This window comes from Patagioenas fasciata, chromosome 34 (assembly GCF_037038585.1).
Source record: "Patagioenas fasciata isolate bPatFas1 chromosome 34, bPatFas1.hap1, whole genome shotgun sequence".
Classification (NCBI taxonomy): Eukaryota; Metazoa; Chordata; class Aves; order Columbiformes; family Columbidae; genus Patagioenas; species Patagioenas fasciata.
The window spans coordinates 3,307,742-3,323,711 of NC_092553.1; the positions used below are offsets into that span (position 1 = coordinate 3,307,742).

Genomic DNA, 15,970 nt, shown 5'->3' on the forward strand with positions numbered 1-15,970 from the left:
TAGGGACCAGTGTAGACCAGTAGGGACCAGTTCAGACCAGGAGGGACCAGTTCAGACCAGTAAGAAGCTCTGCAGACCAGCAGAGGTCCCAACGCATCCCCGAGCGGATGGGCACTAGGACCCGGGGACCGCCAAGCTTCCCCGGGGGGCGGGGCCGCTCTGGGCGGGGCCACTCGGAGGCGGTCCTGATTGGATCCCGCCGGGGGGGCGTGCCGAATAACCGCCCGCGTGCGCCCTCGCCCTATATAAGGCGGGAGGCGGCGGCGGGCGCCTCAGTCGCGAAGGTGCCGGAGCTGCCGCGTCACGTGAGTCCCGCCCCAGGGGCCCCGCCCACCTCTCAGGCCACGCCCCCCGGAGCCCCTCACAGAAACTCTCCGTTTACTCCCTCAAAAGCCCCAAATCCCGCTTTTCTCCCCCAAAACCCGCCCCGTTCCTCGTCGCCAACCGCAAACCACAGCTGCGAACCTCCGCCCTGCTTCTTTTGCCCTTAGAAGTGACAATTTTCCTCAAATCCTTCGATTTATCCCCCTCCAAACTGTTTCCCGCCCTCAAGTCCCTGTGGGCCCTGCAGGAAACTTCACGATTTTACCTCAAAAATCGCCGTTTTCCCCTCAAACCCCCACCCTTCCCCCCCAAAAAACCCCTTAATTTTCCCTCTCAGAACACCCCAAGTTTTGCCAATAAATCCATTTTCCCCAGAAACCTTTTCTTCAAAACGTTTTATTATAAAAAATTCTCATAAAAAGCTTTTTTCATTAAAAAAACCCTTTTTCCTACACATGAAAAACCCCCAAACAAACATTTTTCTCTCTCAGGAAACCCCATTTATTACAAATCCCCCTTCTTTCCCCAAAACCGCTGCAAAACTGACCTTAAAACACCTTTATCCCCAATTTTTCCTCACAACTCCCCATTTTTAACCAAAAGCTCCTTTTTCCTCCTCAGAACCAAAGGGTTGGGGTCTCTGCACCCCAAGAAATTGGGGTGTCCGGTCACCCTGGAACTGGGGGGTGGGTTTGGGGCACTTTTGGGGGGGGCACTTTTGGGATCCCATTTTTTGGGGCACAATTTTGGGGCCACATTTCTGAGGTGCAATTTTGGGGTCCTGTTCTTGAGCTCCCATTTCTGGGGTGCAGTTTTTGGGGTCCCATTTCTGGGGAGCACTTTTGGGGTCCCATTTTTGGGGACTCTTTTTGGGGCACAATTTTGGGGGCACATTTTTTGGGTGCAGTTTTTTGGGGTACATTTCTGAGGTGCAATTTTTGGGTCCCAATTTTGGGGCGCAATTTTGGGTGCAGTTTTTGGGATCCCATTTTGGGGGTGCAGGTTTTTGGGTGCAGTTTTTAGGGTCCCATTTTTTGGGGGCACATTTCTGGGGAACACTTTTGGGGTCCCATTTTTTGGGGCACACTTTTCTGGGTACATTTCCACGGTCCCACTTTTGGGGTCCCACTTTTGGGTGTCCCCCCCACACTGTATTTCTTCCTCTTCCCGAAGCGCCTGACACCGGGACAAGCTGCGGTTTTTGGGGGATGGGGTTTTTGGGGGTGCAGTTTTTGGGGTGCAGTTTTGGGGTGCGGTTCGGGGGTCCCCCCGTCGTCACCCGTTGTGTTTCTGCCTCTTCCAGAAGCGCCGCACGTCCGGGTGTCCCCCGGGTGTCACCACCAGCAGCCGCCGCGCCGGGTTCTCGAACAGCAGCACCCCCAGCGCCCGCGCGTGGTCCCGCAGCAGCGCGAAGTCCCCGGGGGACAGGAACTGGTTGTACAGCACCCCTGGGGACACGAGGGGACACCCACAGGTCAGTGTCACCTCCCCCTGGGGCACAGGGACTGGTTGTACAGCACCCCTGGGGACACGAGGGGACACCCACAGGTCAGTGTCACCTCCCCCTGGGGCACAGGGACTGGTTGTACAGCACCCCTGGGGACACGAGGGGACACCCACAGGTCAGTGTCACCTCCCCCGGGGGACAGGGACTGGTTGTACAGCACCCCTGGGGACATGGGGACACGAGGGGACACACAAGATCACCAATGGGGACACCCACAGGTCAGTGTCACCTCCCCCGGGGGACAGGGACTGGTTGTACAGCACGCCTGGGGACACGAGGGGACACCCACAGGTCAGTGTCACCTCCCCCCGAGGGACAGGGTCTGTCGGGGACATGGGGACAGGGGTGTCACCAGGGGGACTGTCACCTCTTCCCAGTGCTGGCACCTCCCTTTGGGGACATCAGGGACTGTCCTCTCCCCATGGGGACCCACCCGGGTTGTCACCCCCCTCAGGGACTGTCCCCTCCCTTTGGGGACCTCAAGGATTGTCCCCTCCCTTTGGGGACATCAAGGATTGTCACCTCCCTTTGGGGACATCAGGGACAGCACAGGGACCCCCAAGGCTGCCACCCCACCCCCATCAAATGTCCCCCTTGGGGACACCCCGGAGACGCCACCCCCCGCCTTGGGGACAGCAGGTGACGCAGGTGACAGCGCGGTGTCCCCTCACCCTCGGTGAAGCGCAGCCGGTCCCGCTCCAGCTCCCACAGCCGGATCTGGTCTGTGATGGTGGGCGGCAGCACCGGGCTCTGCAAAGGGACCCAGGCGTCCGGGGGGGACCCAGGCGTCCGGGGAACCCCCTCCCACCCACCATCAGGGGGACCCAGGAGTTTGGGAGGGACCCAGGAGTTCGGAAGGGACCCAGGCGTCTGGGGAACCCCCTCCCACCCACCATCAGGGGGACCCAGGAGTTCGGGAGGGACCCAGGCGTCCAGGAGAGGACCCAGGTGTCTGGGAGAGGACCCCTCCCACCCACCATCAGGGGGACCCAGGCGTCCGGGAGGGACCCAGGCGTCCGGGCGGTGCCACCCACCTGCTTGGCCATGACAGGGTGTGCCCGGGTGCGCAGGAAGTGAATGATCTGGGGGGGTGACACACACACATTAGTGGGGGACACCCTGATGTCCCCAGGGTCACCCCAGTGTCCCCAGAGCCCCCAGCCCCCTTGGCTGTGTCCCCCCCATTGTGTCCCATCCCCCCCACCATGTCCCCTGTGTGTCCCCCATGTCACTTGCATCCGCCATCACCTCCCCTATGTTCCCTGTGTCCCTTCCATGTCCCCCCATCTCTCCCCACAGTGTCCCTGGTGTCCCCCCCGCCATGTCCCCGGTGTCCCCACCTGGTCGGCGGTGATGCCGTTGGCGATGGCCGCCTGGACACTGTCCCTTGTCACCTGGGCCACCACCAGGTTGGGGAAGCGATAGAGCAGCTCGGAGAAGAGGGCGATGAGAGCGACCTGCAGCTCCGAGTCTGGGGACATGGGGACAATGGGGCCAAGGGGGATAATGGGGACACAAGGACAACAGCGAGACATGGAGGGACATGGGGACAATGGGGGGACATGGGGACACAGGGGTCAGCACAGGCGGGGATGAACAACAGGGACACAAAGGGACAGAATGCGACGAGCGATAATGAAGGTGGGTGGGACGCCTGGGTCCCGTGTCACCCCCCTGGGGACATTTGGGGACATCTGGGGACAGACCGGTGTAGGCGTAGATGCGGTAGTTGGTCTCGACGACGACGAAGCCGCGAGCGTCGGGCTCGGGGGGACACCCCGATGTCCCCGAGGCCAGCGCGATGGCCAAGCGCGTCGGGTAGAACCGGCGGGACTTGCGCTGCGGGGACACGGTGGGGACGCGTTGGGGACAACGGGGGTGACAACGACTTGGGGGGGTGACGGGAATGGGGGTGACAGTGACCAGGGACATGGCGTCACGGACACAACCGTGGGGACTGGAATGAGCCCTGAGGGGCTCCTGTCACCCCCTGTGTCACCCCACCCCCTCCTTTGTCACCCGCAGTGTCAGCCCCCGTGTCACCCGCTGCCACCCGCAGTGTCACCCGCTGTCACCTTCCTCTGGAAGACGAGCCCGAACTCGCGCAGGTGCTGCAGGAAGGTGAGCAGGGACTCGCTCATGGACTCGGTGGAGTAATCCTGGGGACCAGTTCGCACCAGTTAGCACCAGTAACCCCCCAGTAACATCCCAGTGACATCCCAGTCACCCCCAGTAACCCCAGCCCTTGGTGGAGCGATCCCAGTAACATCCCAGGCACATCCCAGGCACCCTCAGTAACCCCAGCCCTCGGTGGTGCGATCCTGGGGACAGCCCAGTTAGCACCAGTAACCCCCCAGTCACCCCCAGTAACATCCCAGTCCCCCCCAGTAACCCCAGCCCCCCATGGACTAATCCTGCTGACACCGAGTCCCAGTAAACCCCAGTTACTCCCCCAGTAACCCCCAGTTACCCCCCACCCCTCCCCAGATCAATCCATGGGGAGGGGGTGGTTTTTGGGGAAGGGTCCCACCCGCCAAACGCCTGGGTCCTCCCCCTGAACTCCTGGGTCCCCCCCCGGACGCCTGGGTCCCCCCGGACGCCTGGGTCCCCCCCGGACGCCTGGGTCCCTGTACCTTGCCAAGGGTGGAGAAGCTGAGCTGGAACAGGAAGGACAGAATCTCCACCAGGTCCATCCCCCGCGCCTGGGGAGGGGGGCAGAGATTTAGGGGGGGCCCCACGGATTTGGGGGGGGTCCTGGTTTTGGGGACCCCCCCTGTTTTTTGGGGGGACCCCCCAGACTCACCTCTGCCCCCTGCAGGTACTGGAGGATGAAATACCAGAGCTGGGCGGGGGTGTCGAGCAGCAGGAACTGGAACCCGGCCGAGGTGATGCAGGGGGCGTCCCCCCCCTCGCTGGGACCCCAAATTAGGGGGGGTCCCCTAAACTTGGGGGGGGTGCTGGAAACTTGGGGTGGGGTCGCTAACCTTGGGGGAGGGGTTCCCTAAGCTTGAGGGGGTGCAGGAAACTTAGGGGGGGGCTGGAAACTTGGGAGGGGGAGCCCTAAGCTTGGGGGGGGGCTGGAAACTTGGAGGGGGTGTCCCCAAATCCCCCCCTAATCCCCTGACCCCTCTTGGGATCCCCAATTCCTCCCCATGACTCCCCCAAACCCCCTCAGGGACCCCCAAATCCCCCCAGGGAGCCCCAAAACCCCCCCTGATCCCCCAAATTTCCCCCCAAACCTCCTGAGGACCCCCCCAAACCCCACTTGGGGAGCCCCAAATTCCCCCAGTACCCCCTCAGGAAGCCCCCAAATCCCCCCAGGGAGCCCCAAACCCTTTGGGAAACCCCCCCAAAATGCCCCACATTTCCTCCAGGGACCCCCAGGACCCCCCCAAACCCCTCAGGGACCCCCAAACCCCCCCTGGCCCCCCCAAACCTCCTCATGAGCCCGGCCTGCACCAGCAGCTGCGCCAGGTCCTGGCTCACGGCGGCGCTGGGCGACCCCACCATGAAGTGCAGGATCACCTGGGATTTTGGGGTGAAAACACCGGGATTTGGGGCCGGGGGGGGGCTCCCCACATTTGGGGGGTGTCCCCCCCTGGATTTGGGGGGGCTTGGGGGGCATTTTGGGGTCCCCACCTCCCAGCGCTCCTCGGCGTATCGATCCAGCGCCCGCACGTCCCGCGCGTGCCGGTCGGGGCCCAGTGGGCTCGTGGTGTCCCACCAGGGGGACCCCCTAAAATAGGGGTCCCCGTGTCACCCCCAGGGTCCCCAAACACCCCCCGGGGGTCCCCAGGGTCCTCAACCCCCCACAGTGTCCCCAAAATCTCCCCCAGTGTCCCCACGTCCCACCAGGGGGAACCCCTAAAACAGGTCTCTATGTCACCTGTTATCCCCCCCAGTGTCCCCAACCCCCCCGGGGGTCCCCATGTCACCCCCAGGGTCCCTAAACCTCCCCAGTGTCCTCACGTCCCACCAGGGGGACCCCCTAAAATATGGGTCCCCATGTCACCTTGTGTCCCCCCCTCAGTGTCCCCAAACCCCCCTGGGGGTCCCATTGTCACCCCCAGGGTCCCCAGACCCCCCCAGTGTCCCCACATCCTACCAGGGGGACCCCATAAACAGGTCCCTGTGTCACCTGGTCTCCCCAACTCCCCCACCCCAAGTTCCCCCCATGTCACCCCATTGTCCCCCCACCCCATGTCCCACGATGTCCCCCCCGTGTCACTGACCCCCCCAGCAGGGCCACGCGCAGGTTCAGCCGGAAGTTGGGGTGCAGAGCGACCCCCGGGAGCCCCCCGGGCAGCGTGTGGGGGTGCAGGAGGCGCAGGGCCTGCAGCGCCCCCTGGCTGTCAGCCTGGGCACTGGGGACAGCACGGTGTCACCGCCCCGTGGGACCCCCCTGGGACCCCCAAAACCCCCCCTGGGACCCCCAAACCCCCCGCAGCGCCCCCTGGCTGTCAGCCTGGGCACTGGGGACAGCACGGTGTCACCGCCCCGTGGGACCCCCCTGGGACCCCCAAACCCCCCCCCTGTGACCCCCAAACCCCTGAGACCCCCCAACCCCTGTGAGCCCCCCAAACCCCCTGAGACCCCCAAGCCCCCCCAGTGACCCCCAAACCCCCAGTGACCCCAAACCCCTGAGACCCCCCTGACCCCTGTGAGCCCCCCAAACCCCTGAGACCCCCCCCAAACCCCCAGTGACCCCAAACCCCTGACACCCCCCCCAAACCCTGTGACCCCCAAACCCCTGAGAACCCCCAACCCCTGTGAGCCCCCCAAACCCCCCTGTGACCCCCAAACCCCTGAGACCCCCCCAAACCCCTTTGAGCCCCCCAAATCCCCTGAGGCCCCCAAACCCCCAGTGACCCCAAACCCCTGAGACCCCCCCAAACCCCTGTGAGCCCCCCAACCCCTGTGAGCCCCCCAAACCCCCCGGTGACCCCCAAACCCCCCGGCCCCCCCACCTCTCATGCTCCTTCTTCACCCAGAGCCCCAGCGCCGCCTGGGGGAGGGGCAGCTCCAGGAACAGCAGCCGCAGCACCAGCGACTGCGCCAGGGGGGGCAGCTCCCTGGGGGGCACCGTAAATGACCCCAGAGCCCCCCATGACCCCCCCAAGCCCCCACCCATGGGTGCCCCCCCATCCCACCCCGGGGGGAGCAGGGGGATGGGGGTCTAGGGGGGGTTGGGATGCCCGGAGGGGTCCGGGTGCCCCATGTTGGGGTCAGGGTGTTTGGGGGGGTCAGGGAGCCCGATGGGGGAATTGGGGTGCCCCAGGGGGGTGGGGGTGTCCTATGGGGGGGTCAGGGTATCCCATGGGGGGCTCAGTGTGTTTAGGGGGGTCAGGGTGTCCCATTGTGGGGGGTTCAGGGTGCATCATGGGGGATGTTGGGATGCCTGGGGGGGGTCGGGGTATCTGGGGGAAATCAGGGTGCCCCAAGGGGGGGTCAGGATGTCCCAAGGAGGGGATTGGGGTGTTTGGGGGGGTCAGGATGTCCCATGGGGGGTGAGGGTATCTGGGGGGAATCAGGGTGTTTGGGGGGGTCAGGGTGCCCGGGTGGGGTCAGGGTGTTTGGGGGGGATCAGGGTGCCCCATGCGGGGGTTGGGGTGTCCCGGGGGGCATCGAGGTGCCCCATGGGAGGGTCAGGGTGTTTGGGGGGGATCAGGGTGCCCGATGGGGGGTCAGGGTATCTGGGGGGAATCAGGGTGCCCCAAGGGGGGGTCAGGGTGTCCCAAGGAGGGGTCGGGGTGCCCCGAGGCAGATCAGGATGTCCCATGGGGGGTCAGGGTGTCTCGGGGTGGTCGGGGTGCCCCATAGGGGGATCGGGGTGCCCCATGGGGGGGTCGGGGTGCCCCATGGGGGGGTCAGGGTGTCCCGGGGGGGGGTCAGGGTGCCCGATGGGGGGGTCAGGGTGCCCGGGGGGGTCGGGTGCCCGGGGGGTCTCTCACCGGAACACCGCCAGGCAGGGCGCGGGGTGCCCGTAGAGCCGGTCGAGCAGGGGGGGGCTGAGCCCCCGCAGGAACTCGTGCAGGTTCTGGCACTGCAGCTGCGCGCGCGGCGCCCGGGGGGCGGGGCCCTCCATGGCCCCCCCTGGTCCCCAATGTCACCAATGTCCCCTCAGGGTCCCCCCAGTGTCCCCCCAGTGTCCCCACCGCCTTCCCAGCGCCACCCGCGGCCCCGCTCCGCGCCACGTGGGGGCGCTGCCGGTGCCACCCCCTCCGCCGCCAGGCCACGCCCCCTCCCTCCAGACCACGCCCCTTCCCAGCGCCCGCTCACGCCCCCTCCCTCCAGACCACGCCCCTTCCCAGCGCCCACTCACGTCCCCTCCCTCCAGACCACGCCCCTTCCAGCGCTCGGCCACGCCCCCTGTAGATACCACGCCCCCTTCTCAACGCTCGGTCACGCCCCTCCCCAGTGTCTGACCACGCCTCTCCTCGGCCACGCCCCTTCCCGCCGCCGGTCACGTGACGGGCCCGCCCGCCATGGCGCCCCCGCGCGGGTTCGCGCCCCCAGCGCCGCCCCCTGGGGACCCCCCGGGTTGGGGGATCGGGGAGGGTTGGACCCGGTGGGGCCTCCCGGGAGAGAGCGGGAGCAGGTACGGGGACTGGGGGCACTGGGAGGGACCTGGGGGGACTGGGAAGCCACTGGGAGAGGGGCTGGGGGGCACTGGGGGGGACCGGGGGCACTGGGCGGGCGGACTGTGGGACCCTGGGGGTCTCCGCACTCACCCGCGCTCCGCAGGGCTTCTCCGGAGGACCGCTGGGCCATAGAGTGCGACTTCCGGCGAGCTGGAGGACCGCCGGGCCATAGAGCGCGGCTGCCTGCCGGGCACTTCCGGGCGGCGCCGGGGCCGCGCTGATCAGCGCAGGGAGCGGGTGGCGGCGCTGATTAATTAACGTAATGAGCGGCTGGAGGCGCTAATGAGGTAGCGGGGGCGGGGCGGTCGCGGGAGGGCCCGTTACAGCGTCGGTGATGAGCGTACTGGGATGATTTGATTAGCGGGGCTTAATTGGGGGGCTGGGGGGGGAGGATGAGGAGGGGGCCGCGGGCCGGGGGCGGCACTTCCTGGGTCAGCGGGGGCTCTTCCGGCCCCGCCCGGCGGCAGCGGCGGCTCCGAGCGAACGGGGACCCCGGACCCCCCGCTCCCACCCCCCAAAGGCCCCCCCCGGCACCCCCAGAACCTCCCACAACTCCCCAGGACCCCCAGAGACCCCCCCCAGGGCCCCCCCCCTCCCTGCACCCCCCAGGACCCCCCCTGAACCCCTTGGGATCCCCAGATACCCCCCGGGACCCCCAGAACCTCCCTCACCCCCCGGGACCCCCACAACTCCCCAGAAACCCCCCCAGGACCCCCGTCCCTGCACCCCCCGGGACCCCCCCCGAACCCCTTGGAAGCCCCTGGAACCCCCCAGGTTCCAAACCTCCTGGGGCCCCCTGGACTCCCCACACCCTCAGGACCCCCCAGAACCCACTGGGACCTCCTGAACTCCCCACACCCCCCAGAACCCCCCCTGAACCCTTTGGGATCCCCCAAAACCCCCTGGGACCCCTCAGAACCCCCTGAGCTCCCTACACCCCCAGTACCCCCTAAAACCCCCCTGAACCCTCCCCGAACCCCTTGGGATCCCCCAAAGCCCCCTGGGTCTCCCCAGGACCCCCTGAACTCCCCACACCCCCTGAAACCCCTGGGACCCCCCAGGACCCCCAGAACCCCCCAGGACTCCCTTGGACCCTCTGGGTCCCCCTGGGTCCCCCTGACCTCCCCACACCCCCTGGGACCCCCAAGGACCCCCCAGAACCCCCTGGGTTCCCCGGGACCCCCCAGGACCCCCTGGGACCCCTGCGCCCCGGCCGCAGGTACCGGCTGCCCTGGGTTGGGGGGGACACCCCCACTGGAGCCCCCGGTGGGGTTGGGGGGTGAGGGGGCTCTGGGGGGGGCCCTGAACCCCAATTCCCCCCCAGGCGCTGCCGGCAGCGACATGCAGGAGAGCTTTGAGGCGCTGATGCTGCTGGGTGAGACCTGCGGCCTCGGCTTCATCACCATCCTCATCATCTTCATCCTTCTTGTCATCTTCATCATCCTCATCATCTTCATCCTCATCATCTTCATCCTCCTCCTTGTCTTCATTCTGATGTTCATCCTCATCATCATCTTCATCATCATCCTGTCCCCGGCCCCTTCCACGTCCTCATCTTCATCCTCGTCCTCATTTTCATCCTTATTCTCATCATCATTTTCATCCTCATCGTCATCTTCATCATCATCCTGTCCCCAGCCCCTTCCACGTTCTCGTCTTCATCCTCGTCTTCATCCTCATTCTCTTCCTCATCCTCATCGTCATCCTGGTGTTCATCCTCATCATCATCATCATCTTCCTGTCCCTGGCCCCTTCCACATCCTCATCTTCATCATCTCCAACCTCCTCGTCTTCATCCTCATCCTCATTTTCATCATCGTCTTCATTCTCATGTTCATCCTCATCGTCATCTTCATCCTGTCCGCAGCCCCTTCCACGTCCTTGTCTTCATTCTCATCTTCATCCTTGTTCTCTTTCCCATCATCATCTTCGTGTTCATCCTCATCATCATCTCCATCATCATCCTGTCCCCAGCCCCTTCCACATTCTCATCTTCATGCTCAGTGCTTGTTTTCATCCTCATCCTCGTCTTCATCATCATCCTTGTCCCATTCTCATCCCTGTCCCCTTCTCTGCCCTCATCCTCATCTTCATCATCGTCCTTGTCGCGTTTCCATTTGCATCCTCGTCTTCATTCTCATTTCCATCTGCACCCTCATCCCATCCCCTTCTCCATCCTCATCCTCACTCTCATCCTTATTCTCGTCTTCATTCTCATCATCCTCATCCTCAATCCTGTCTCCTGCATCCTCATCCTCGTGTCCATCCCCATACTCCATCCTCATCCCCATCTTCATCCTCATCCCCATACTCCGTCCTCATCCCCGTCTTCATCCTCATCCCCATCTTCATCCTCCACCATCTTCATCCTCCACCATCTTCACCCTCCACCATCTTCGCCCTCCACCACCATCTTCGCCCTCCACCACCATCTTCGCCCTCCACCACCATCTTCGCCCTCCACCACCATCTTCGCCCTCCACCACCATCTTCGCCCTCCACCACCATCTTCGCCCTCCACCACCATCTTCGCCCTCCACCACCATCTTCGCCCTCCACCACCATCTTCGCCCTCCACCACCATCTTCGCCCTCCACCACCATCTTCGCCCTCCACCACCATCTTCGCCCTCCACCATCATCTTCACCCTCCACCATCATCTTCACCCTCCATCATCATCTTCATCCTCATGCCTGTTTTCATCCCCATCCTCATCTTCATCTTCCTCCCTGTCCTTGTCTTCGTCTCCTTTTACTGTCTCATCCTCCTCCCCATCTTCATCCTCCTCCCCATCTTCATCCTCCTCCCCATCTTCATCCTCCTCCCCATCTTCATCCTCCTCCCCGTCTTCATCCTCCTCCCCATCTTCATCCTCCTCCCCATCTTCCTCCCCATCCCTGTCCGAATCTTCCTCCCCTTTTACGGCCTCATCTTCCTCCCCATCTTCATCCCCACCTTCCCCCTCATCCCCATCCCCGTCCTCAGGCTCCTCTTCATCTCCCTGCCTGTTCCCTCCTCCTCCTCCTCCTCCTCCTCCCGAGTTGCTCCCTGTGCCCGCAGATTTCCCGCTGTCCCGAGCGCCGCTGGAGCCGCGCCCGGAGCCGCCGGAGGAGCTGGGGGCGCCCGAGCCCGCCGACGGGAAACTGTGGGAGACGCTGCGCGTGGCGCCCGCCGGTGAGGGACCCCGAGCCCCCCGCCCCCACACTGACCCTGTGTGCACCCCAAACCCCCCACTGACCCCTGTGTGCACCCCAAACCCCCTGACCCCTGTGTGCACCGCAAACCCCCCCACTGACCCCTGTGCACCCCAAGCCCCCCCACTGACCCCTGTGCACCCCAAGCCCCCCCACTGACCCCTGTGCACCCCAAGCCCCCCCACTGACCCCTGTGCACCCCAAACCCATCACTGACCCCTATGTGCACCCCAAACCCCCCCACTGACCCCTGTGCACCCCAAACCCCCCCGACCCGTGTGCACCGCAAACCCCCCCACTGACCCCTGTGCACCCCAAGCCCCCCCACTGACCCCTGTGCACCCCAAACCCCCCCGACCCCTGTGTGCACCGCAAACCCCCCCACTGACCCCTGTGCACCCCAAACCCATCACTGACCCCTATGTGCACCCCAAACCCCCCCACTGACCCCTGTGCACCCCAAACCCATCACTGACCCCTGTGTGCACCCCAAACCCCCCACTGACCCTGTGTGCACCCTAACCCCCCCCACTGACCTCTGTGCACCCCAAACCCATCACTGACCCTGTGTGCACCCCAAACCCCCCACTGACCCCATGTGCATCCCAAACCCCCCCACTGACCGCCATGTGCACCCCAAACCCATCACTGACCCTGTGTGCACCCCAAACCCTTGAACCCCTGACCCCGGGCACCCCAACCCCTCCACTGACCCCCATGTGCACCCCAAACCCCCCACTGACCGCCATGTGCACCCCAAACCCATCACTGACCCTGTGTGCACCACAACCCCCCTCACTGACCCCGTGTGCACCCCAAACCCATACTGACCCCTGTGTGCACCCCAAACCCCCCACTGACCCCGTGTGCATCCCAAACCCCCCCACTGACGCCCATGTGCACCCTGAACCCCCCACTGACCCCCGTGTGCACCCCAAACCCCCCCACTGACCCCTGTGCACCCCAAACCCCCCACTGACCCCTGTGTGCACCCCAAACCCATCGCTGACCCTGTGTGCACCCCAAACCCCCCACTGACCCTGTGTGCACCCCAAACCCCCTGACCCTGTGCACCCCGAACCCCCCAACACTGGGCACCCCAAACCCCCTGTCCTTGTGCACCCTGAACCCCCCCACTGACCCCCGTGTGCACCCCAACCCCCCCACTGACCCCTGTGTGCACCCCAACCCCCCCATTGGCCCCTGTGTGCACCCCAAACCCCCTGACCCCAGACACCCCAAACCCATCACTGACCCCCGTGTGCACCCCAAACCCCCCACTGACCCCCATGTGCACCCCAACCCCCCATCACTGTGTGCACCCCAAAACCCCCATCACTGCCCCCCCGTCCCCCCAGATGCCGAATCGAGCAGCGACCACGAGGACGATCCCACCCCCCCCGTCCCGGAGCTGTCAGGGCCGCACGTCCCCCAGTCCCATGGGGGGGTGACCCCGGAGGGCCCCCCCCACAGCCCGGGGGCGCCCCCCGAATGCCGGGGTCCCCGCGGGCGGGGCCGGGGGGGGCGCCGGGCCGAGAAGCCCTTTCGGTGCCGGGACTGCGGCAAAAGCTTCACCCGCAGCTCCAACCGCAACGCGCACCAGCGGGGACACCGAGGGACCGGGGACACGGGGACGCCGCGGGGACACCGCGGGACGGGGGACAGGTACGGGGACATGGGGACACCGCGGGACGGGGGACAGGTACGGGGACATGGGGACACCACGGGACGGGGGACAGGTACGGGGACATGGGGGCATGCGGACATGAGGACACCGCGGGACGGGGGACACGGGGACATGGGGACAGCGCGGGACGGGGGACAGGTACGGGGACATGGGGACAGCGCGGGACGGGGGACACGGGGACGTGGGGACACTGCGAGATGGGGGACAGGTACGGGTACACTGAGGGACGGGGGACACGGGGACACCAAGGGACGGGGGACACGGGGACATGGAGACACCGAGGGACGGGGGACACGGGGACATGGGGACACCGCGGGACGGGGGACACGGGAACACCACGGGGACACCGCGGGCTGGGGGACAGGTATGGGGACACCACAGGACAGGGGACAAGGGGACACTGGGGGCCAGGTACAGGGACACCAGGGGACACAGGGACATGGGGACACTTGGGGACAGGTACGGGAGGGAACAGGTACAGGGATACCGGGTGACAAGGGACATTGGGGACACTGGGGACGGGGGGACAGGTACGGGGACACCAGGGGACAGGTGTAGGGACATGGGGGACACATGGACAGGGGACATGGGGACATCCTCTCCCCCCCATCCTGGGATGTGCCGTGTGCCCTTGTCCCGGGATGTCCCTCTGTCCCAGGATGTCCCATGTCCCCCTGTCCTGGGATGTCCTGTGTTCCCCATCCCGGGATGTCCCGTGTCCCTCTGCCCCAGGATGTCCCCTCTGTCCCGGGATGTCCCCTCTGTCCCGGGATGTCCCGTGTCCCTCTGTCCCGCGATGTCCCCCCGTCTGACCCGTCCCTTGTCCCCCAGCCCACAGCCCCGTCCCCGCCGTTGTCCCCAGCGCGGGACCATCCCCGCCCAGCCCCCGCTGGGCTGCACCGGCTGCACCAAGACCCTCGCTGCCACCGTCCCCAGCGTCCCCCCCAGCGTCCCCAGCGTCCCCGCCGTCCCCGCACGGCGCCGCGGCGAGCGCCCCTTCTCCTGCGGCGACTGCGGCAAGAGCTTCAGCTACAGCTCCGCGTTCCTGCGGCACCGGCGCGGCCACGGGGACGCCTCCCCCGCCTGTCCCCGCTGCGGGGTCACCTTCCCGGAGCCCGCCGAGCTGCGGCGGCACCTGCGGGGACACCGCGGGGACAGCGCGGCCGCCTGGTGACCCCGCCTCACCGCTCGAGGCGGCGGGGACGGCGGGTTTGGGGACACCCCGCGTCAGGTGGGGACGGACTCGAGGGGACGTTGCGCGTGCGCCGTGTGTTGAATGGGGACGCGGCGACGGGGACGCTGTGTCACCCTGGGGCTGTTGGGGACACTGGGGGCTGGGGACACCCCAACTCACCTTCTGGGGACGGACTTGAGGGGACAGTTTGGCTTGTGACACGTTTTGTGTGTCACTGCGTCCCCATGGGGATGGTGTCACTATGACCCCACAGGGACGGTGTCACCCTGTCCCCATTGGGGTTGGTGTCACCATGTCCCCATTGGGGTTCGTGTCACCTGGTCCCCATGGCGATGGTGTCACCCTGTCCCTATGGCGATGGTGTCACCCTGTCCCCATTGGGGTTGGTGTCACCCTGTCCCTATGGCGATGGTGTCACCCTGTCCCCATTGGGGTTCGTGTCACCCGGTCCCCATGGCGATGGTGTCACCCTGTCCCCATTGGGGTTGGTGTCACCATGTCCCCATTGGGGTTGGTGTCACCCTGTCCCTATGGCGATGGTGTCACCCTGTCCCCATTGGGGTTCCTGTCACCCTGTCCCCATGGTGATGGTGTCACCCTGTCCCCATTGGGGTTGGTGTCACCCGGTCCCCATGGCGATGGTGTCACCCTGTCCCCACTGGGGTTCGTGTCACCCTGTCCCCATGGCGATGGTGTCACCCTGTCCCCATTGGGGTTGGTGTCACCCTGTCCCCATTGGGGTTGGTGTCACCCTGTCCCCACTGGGGTTCGTGTCACCCTGTCCCCATGGCGATGGTGTCACCCTGTCCCCATTGGGGTTGGTGTCACCCTGTCCCTATGGCGATGGTGTCACCCTGTCCCCATTGGGGTTGGTGTCACCCTGTCCCCACGGCGATGGTGTCACCCTGTCCCCATTGGGGTTCATGTCACCCTGTCCCCATGGCGATGGTGTCACCGCGTCCCCACCGGAGCCCCGGGGGGGTGAGGGTTTGGGGACCCCCGCACCCCGTTGTCCGCTGTGTCGTGGCCGTGGTGTCACCGGGGGTGCGGGGGGGTCACCCCAATGGGGCCCCGTGTGACATGGGCTGTGTCCCCCCCCCCACCCCCCCGAGCACGAGGGGCCCGAACACGGAAAATGTGACAAAAAGAGGAAAGAGGAAAGAGTCTGGTTCCCAGCGCCGCCCCCCCCATCCTGTCCCTGTCCCCCCCGTTCTGTCCCCCCCGTTCTGTCCCTGTCCCCCCCCACATGGGACCCCCGTGGCCCCCCAGCCCGGGGTTGGGGGTGGGGGGGACACACGATCGTGCTGTGGGTCCCACTGAGGGGGGTGGGGGTGCAAAGGGGCCCCCCCGAAGTGGGGATGGGGGTGGGGGTGGAGGACCTGGGGGTGGGGGTGGGGGTTGGGGGGATGGGGGTCTGGGGGG

General features: G+C 65.8%; 2 protein-coding genes across 7 annotated transcripts; one reads left to right on the plus strand and one right to left on the minus strand.

Annotated features, from left to right (window-relative positions):
• Positions 1-1,528: 1,528 nt before the first annotated feature.
• On the minus strand, positions 1,529-8,675 carry GTF2H4 (general transcription factor IIH subunit 4). Of its 4 annotated transcripts, none has more exons than XM_065859798.2 (14): positions 8,563-8,675; positions 7,783-7,924; positions 6,799-6,903; positions 6,064-6,195; positions 5,471-5,567; positions 5,268-5,356; positions 4,635-4,743; positions 4,465-4,533; positions 3,907-3,990; positions 3,538-3,670; positions 3,172-3,302; positions 2,866-2,913; positions 2,503-2,581; positions 1,529-1,772 (listed from the first exon to the last, which is right to left on the minus strand). In XM_065859798.2, exons 1-14 carry the CDS (start codon positions 8,600-8,602, stop codon positions 1,600-1,602), a joined length of 1,431 nt encoding a protein of 476 aa, XP_065715870.1. In that variant the 5' UTR covers positions 8,603-8,675; the 3' UTR covers positions 1,529-1,599. The 4 variants fall into 4 exon arrangements, with proteins under 4 accessions (XP_065715870.1, XP_071657078.1, XP_071657079.1 ...); XM_071800977.1 differs by lacking the exon at positions 1,529-1,772 and adding an exon at positions 1,782-1,993; XM_071800978.1 differs by lacking the exons at positions 1,529-1,772; positions 6,799-6,903 and adding an exon at positions 1,782-1,993.
• On the plus strand, positions 8,593-15,695 carry LOC136114442 (uncharacterized). Of its 3 annotated transcripts, none has more exons than XM_071801008.1 (5): positions 8,593-8,731; positions 9,797-9,847; positions 11,533-11,646; positions 13,025-13,331; positions 14,185-15,695. In XM_071801008.1, exons 2-5 carry the CDS (start codon positions 9,814-9,816, stop codon positions 14,525-14,527), a joined length of 798 nt encoding a protein of 265 aa, XP_071657109.1. In that variant the 5' UTR covers positions 8,593-8,731; positions 9,797-9,813; the 3' UTR covers positions 14,528-15,695. The 3 variants fall into 3 exon arrangements, with proteins under 3 accessions (XP_071657109.1, XP_071657108.1, XP_071657110.1); XM_071801007.1 differs by having other exon boundaries at positions 8,624-8,759; XM_071801009.1 differs by lacking the exon at positions 8,593-8,731 and adding an exon at positions 8,814-9,691.
• Positions 15,696-15,970: the final 275 nt, after the last annotated feature.